This window comes from Myiozetetes cayanensis, unplaced genomic scaffold (genome assembly GCF_022539395.1).
Source record: "Myiozetetes cayanensis isolate MyiCay16 unplaced genomic scaffold, myiCay2020 scf2-11, whole genome shotgun sequence".
Classification (NCBI taxonomy): Eukaryota; Metazoa; Chordata; class Aves; order Passeriformes; family Tyrannidae; genus Myiozetetes; species Myiozetetes cayanensis.
Window position 1 is genome coordinate 57,799,529 of NW_026087411.1, and position 6,000 is coordinate 57,805,528.

The following is a 6,000-nucleotide window of genomic DNA, read 5'->3' on the forward strand; positions in this document are numbered from 1 at the left end:
TCCCTGTAATTTGCTCATGGCCCATCCATGTACAATGAATGCACGGTAAAACTAATGGCTTCTTTAAGCTCCCGTTCTCTGTGAGGGAGTTTTGCATGCTTGCAATAGCAAGAAATTTGGCCCAGTATTTTTAATGATAAGGCCAGAAAGGTAGACCCTAAAGACAAAATAAACCAATCTCATGTACTGGGAAAGACTGAGATAGTATAAAACAAATGAGAAATGCCCCAAGAGATAAGAGGAGGAAAATAACCTTCTCCTTCCCCAGTTAGCACCTCCCAGTATGCTCCCAGTTCACGTGACAGGACAATGGCCATTCCTTCCTCCAGGGCCACATTACAACCACATCCACCTTTGTAAGAGCTGATTATGATTTTTAAAAAGAAAGAAAAAAAAAAAGCCTTGCAAGAGGTGACCTGCCACTATTTATATACCAATATACATTGTTAGAGAGGAAAAGTCAAAACATAACTCAAGAACTGCATTAATGTATTTCACAATAAACTCAAACCAGTTAAATGGCCAAAGGATACCCATCTGGCAAAGGAGTTTGATACCACAATTTTCCCAGACAGTCAGCTCAAGGGTATCATGACTAAAACATATTCTGACCTTCAAAAGCAAAACACATCTTGAATGCTCAATTTGGATACTGCTGGATTTCTTTCCTCCAGCTTTTAAATTATTTCCACTTGGAATCATAATGGCGCAATTAAAGTGCAAATTTCAAATGGCAGAGAAGGACTGCAGCAGTTTCTGCCACAGTTGTTTGCTGCTGTGGGACACTGAACTCACGTCAGTTCTCTCATAGCAACCATCTTCAAACAAAAAGAGCCATGTAGTAACAATCAAGCACTGCTACAGGTGACTCTGAACCTGTTTCTCCAAGAAGGATTACACAGAGACCTACATATCACAAACCTGTAACACAGAGCTTAGTAAGAATATAAAAATTGTATTTATACATTTTATTTAAAATGTAAGAACAATTCTCTAAGTTAAATAAAAGACTGAATGTAGCTAATGGGTCAAAAAAGTTGTCCTCATTGATACACATGGGACCGTCACTGAAGTTAGTTTGCAGATAAGCAACATGGTGAAGAACATGAAGCAACTCGGAAAATAATGTCAACCATGCTCTCTATCTTTTTATGTGCACCAGAAGAATGAACTCGGATTTACCTCTTCGCGGGTCCACCTGGTTTTTCCTAAGTGACGTTTTCCAGTCTTAGGGAGCAGGCCATCATAATCGTGATCATACATTTCAACATCTTCTTCATCATCATCGCTACTATATATACTGCAGAAAGTAACACAGGGAGACAGAGTGGAACATGAGGATTTGAGCTGCTTAATTACAAAGCACAAAAAACCCCAGTACAATCCTTACAAAGGTTACACAGATAAAAGTTTTAAAACTTGCACAACAAGATTTTGTTCTGCATTCTGTTGTTCTAGTATTCTGAACTGGTTCTGCTGTTTTTCGTATCCACAGATACAGCAAAGGGCTGGCAACCTTCGTATTACTCTGCATGTTTAGACCTGCTCTTAATGTTAGATCAGTGGTGAATTACACATTTGGCAAACTTTCAACCAATGAAGGCTTCAAATTAAAGCACAATGTTTGGGACAATAAAAAGAACTAGAGGCTGTGTCCAGTACAGAAGCACGTGTTTAAGATCTTTAACTCATGCTACACATTCTGAAAAATATTAGTAGTTTTGTATGTTTTATACAGCAGATATTTATACTGTTCCATAATAAAACAGACTGTGAACAAATACAAAAAGTTAAACAATAATAACCTTCTCTGAGAAAAGGGTATGCAAAGGCAAAAGTTTTTACAATTAAGTAAAGACAGAAAGTGGTAGCATTAACATGCAATAAGCTCTCATATAAAATGTGCCTTCCATTTGTAGGTCTGGACAGACAAGGACTGAGCACAAGTATGTTTAATATCATGCAATCAACGAATGATTGAACCCTTTCATATCCTCCATTTCTCTAACTTAATACTTTATTACCTCTATTCTATTTCTAAATCCCTCACGCTGTTTTTGAAATACTCTGCTTCTAACCTAATTCATGACTAAGGGATTTCCCCAGAGGCTATCTATGGGTAAAAAGGGCTCCACTACTCTTTTCACAAACGGTACTTGCTCTACCTAGCTAAATAAACCTAAAAGAGAATGTTTTGCAACAGGAGGTGCCTTTCTGGTGGACAGTATTTTATTTTTAACTTTTAAGGTATAAGCAGCAGTTCTGGTACTTCAACTAAGAGATGCTAGCCACGAGTGCTAGAAAGGAGTCAATGTCATGCTGCGAGACTAAAATCTGTGATATATCTGATGGTATGGCATGCTGTGGTATGTTAAGGTATGAGTAAGACATTAAAAGAAAGTTATTTTGTAATAAAATTACCAGGCATTGTTTACGTTGCTAACCTGTTTTCAGGAGATTACTTTAAATTAAGTTGCAGTGAAGCACAGAGACTGTTAGTCAAGATGCAAACAACCCCAAAACGCAAGCTGTTGAGCCTACATTCTTTTAAAATACTGGGCTAATCACACCGTACATCTTCCACCTTGTTTTCTGGCCTGTGGCATGTGCCATGAAAACTATGCTACGTGTAAGAAGTTTTCCACAGCCTGCCGTGATGCGCATGGCTTTCCCCTAGTCTCTGCCAGCTGGCCCCTGACTCACTCACCCAGCCCATCGCTGGCACCCTCTACTCGCCCCCACCACGCTGTAGTCCTGCAGCCCCACGGCTCGCTCCCTGTTCCCCAGCCCACGCAACCACTTGGGGTAAGCCCTGACTGAAGCTCCCACTCCGCACGCACCCCTCGTTGGCAGCTGGAGCCTCTCGTGCTTGAGCAAAGCTCCCACGCTCCAGCTGCCACCACTGCAGGCTCTGTCCCCAGCCGCCGCTCAAACTGCATTCGCTTTTCTCAATGACACACAGAGACAGCTGCGCCACTGCCCATATGCCAAAGGAAGTTTTGTGGCTCAATTTCCAAGTATCATTTTGAAAATGAGTTTCGTAGACAGCAACCACCAGGTACGCATCCACTGGCGGCGCTTCCTGCGCGGCGGGGCCGTGCGGGCACCACAGGGAAGCGCCGCTCTGCAGCGGCAGCACGGCATCAGAGGCGACCAGGTTAAAGGACTTCAGTGCAGGGTCAGTACTGTAACAGATTTATTTAGATAACCGGGGCCTCGCTGGCACCGCAGAACCGAGCAAACCCCACTGTACTACCTGCGTTCTCCAGTAGAAGAAATGAGCCCTTTTTCGGGCTGTCGGGACGCTCAGTAGCTTCTTCAGCCAACCGGTCCCTCAGCAGTGCTCTAAAACTTTATTTTGCACCTCCGGTCGCAGGCCCGAAGCCTCCACCCGGGCGGCGCGGCACGGATGGCAGGGCACGGCATGGCATGGCATGGCACGGCGCTCCGCCCGGCCGGGACAGCGCATTGGATCCCCCCCGCCCGCCTCAGTAGCGCTGCGCTGTTCGCCCGGGCAACGGGCTTGTGCAACGGGGAAAAGAATGCGGGGGAAAAAAGGGGGAGAGGGAAAAAAAAAAAAGAAGGAAAGAAAGAAAAGAGGAGGTGTAAAGGAAATGACCTGCCGCTGCTACCGCGACTGAAGGAATTCGGGCACCAGCCCCGCGGGGCAGAGCCCGTGCCCGCTCCCGCCGGGGCGGCCCCGTGGGCGCCGCGCCGGCGGATCAGGCGGACACCGCGCAGCCCCTGCCTCCCAGCCCGGGGCGGCGGAGCGCCGTGTCCCTGCGGGAGGCGCCCGCGAGGCAGCGGTGGCTGTCCCGTTCTCTTTCGGGAGAGATGGGCCGGGTGATTCACCGCCAGCCCCAGCGACAACCCCGCTCTGACACTGGAAGTACAGCCCGGCGCTCGCCCAGCGGCTTGCCGCCTCCTCCCGTACCGCAAGCCCCTCTTCCTTAAAAAGAGCCCCCCAAGCCCTCCAGTCCTGCCGGACGGGGCCGGTGGCCGGCCAGTGACAGGCAGGGCTGCGACCTTCTCCCCTGTCACAGTCAGCCAAAGGGGAGGGGAAGAGGAGAGGATGCCGGGCTGCAAACAGAAAGAGAAAAAAGCCTCCACGTGTCCGACCCGCCGTCCCAGGCTAATTAGACAACAACCCCGCTCTGTGCGCCCGCCCGGCAGCGGCGGCACTGACACGGCCACGCGGCGCTGCCGCCCCGTCCCGTCCAGCCCGCCGCCCCCGGGGCGCCGCCGCCCCCGGCCCCTGGCGCGGCACGGATCGCTCCCGCCCGGGTGCGCGGCAGAAGGGCGGGCACGGGTGACAGCTCCGGCCGAGCGCTCCATCGGACCGGCAGACCCCCGCAGCTGCCCGCCCGCGCTGCCGCGCTCCGGCATGTGCCGAGCGGCGTGTGCCGGTGAAAAGCTAAGCCCCGCGGGGTGTAACTAGTCCCGCTGGAGATAGCCGCGCTCCTAAGGGCGAAAGAGCTGCCACTGCACGAATAAATGAAAAAAAAAAAAAAAAGTCGAGGGAGAGAGCCCAATGCCCGCACCCGCCGCCCACCTGCTGTGCTACCCCGCCGGGAATGAATGAATGAATGAATGGGACGGGACGCGCTACCTGCCGCCGCCAAGCCCGCCAGACATTGTCCTGACCCGCAGCTGCGGGGCGCTCAGCTCCGTCGGACGCCGCTCTGGCCCCGGCGAGCAGCGAGCCCCGGTCCCCCCCGGCCCCCGCCAGGCGCGGGGCCCGAGTGCCCCGTCATCGGCAGCTCTGCGGCGTGTCCCGCAGAGCCGCCGCTCCCTCGGCGTCTCCGGAGGAGGGGAGCGCTTTGGGGTGGGGGGCGGAGTAGACCAGGTGCACGGAGCACGGGGGGCTGCCCCGTCCGCCGGGCGAGCCCGTCTCCCGCTGCCGCCTTCCCCCTCTCCCGTCCCGCGCCCCGTCTGACAGGCGGGGAGCGGAGCGGAGCAGGGCCGGCCGTCCCCCGCCCGCGGACAGCGGGTTACCTGTGCCGGGGTCTCCGGGACATCCTCGCACCGGCCGCTGGGGGAGGAGAACGGGGGAGCCCGCGCCCGCCGCCGCGCCCTGCTGCCGGGCTGCGCCTGGGCGCTCCGCCGCCGCGCACGGGAGTGCCGAGGAGCCGCGGGAGGAGGAGGAGGAAACAGGTTGAGATTAAAGAGTAAACTCTGTAAACAGAGATGCCATCAAACAAAGGGCCCTTGGACACTCCCCCTCCCGCCAAATCTGGCGCCCCTGCAGTGCGCAGGCGCCTGGCGGGCCCGTGCCGCGGCCGGCGGGCGCGGGGCGGGCGCACCGGGGCCGCGTGCCCGACGGGGCCCTCGCGCCCCGCCCCTCCCGCGCTCCAGCGGCGGGACCGCCTCGCGCCGCCGCTCCCGCCGCTCGCGCGCCGCGGCCCCTCGACGGCGCCTCCGCGGCCCCCCCGCGCCCCGGGGCCTCACTGAGGGAGCTGTCGGGGCGGGGGCAGCCCCTCTGCCCCGTGCGCGGCGGGCGGAGAACCGGAGTCCCTCCGTGGGGCGGCGCGGCCGCTCCCGAGGCGACCCCGCCGACCACCCACCCCAGGCCCTCGTAGGTGCTTCCCGCCGACGGGCGGAGTGCGGGCCCTCGCGGGTGCACCTGCTCCGCTCGCCGCGTGGCGTGCGGGCTGCAGCGGCACCGGTCCCGCGGGGGGAGGGCGAGCAGCTCTCGCTGGAAATATTAAAGGAACTCCGGGGGGACTCAGAGGGAGCCGGGGCCGGGGCTGCCCGAGGCTCGGCTGCGGTTGCCTCGCCGCGGGGGATTTCTGCTATAGTTCCCCTTGCTGCTGCGCGGCGGTGGATGCTGCCTGCCGCGACGGCGGCGGGAGAGACGGCGGGTGTCCGATGAGCTCCAGAGAACACGTTTTTTGATACAGAAATGAGTCAGGATGTGAAAAATGGCGAAACATGCAAAGTTCCCAGGCTGCGCTGCTGCTTGAAAAATCATGGCTTTGCAGCGGTTTCGGCGCACTCGCC

The 6,000-nt window shown here is 55.5% G+C and overlaps 1 protein-coding gene across 7 annotated transcripts in view; it reads right to left on the reverse strand.

Annotated features, from left to right (window-relative positions):
• The window catches only part of MYB (MYB proto-oncogene, transcription factor), a 28,675-nt gene extending 23,524 nt beyond the window's left edge, over nt 1–5,151 (reverse strand). For 4 of the 7 annotated variants that reach the window (XM_050316816.1, XM_050316818.1, XM_050316819.1 and 1 more), the window contains exons 1-2: nt 4,996–5,102; nt 1,183–1,300 (exon numbers count right to left, since the gene is read on the reverse strand). In XM_050316816.1, the coding sequence (XP_050172773.1) occupies nt 1,183–1,300; nt 4,996–5,018 (141 nt within the window). In that variant the 5' untranslated portion in view covers nt 5,019–5,102. Of the gene's footprint in view, nt 1–1,182; nt 1,301–4,995 lie in introns of all 7 variants that reach the window. The other 3 variants (XM_050316822.1, XM_050316821.1, XM_050316820.1) reach the window with 2 other exon arrangements.
• Nucleotides 5,152–6,000: the final 849 nt, after the last annotated feature.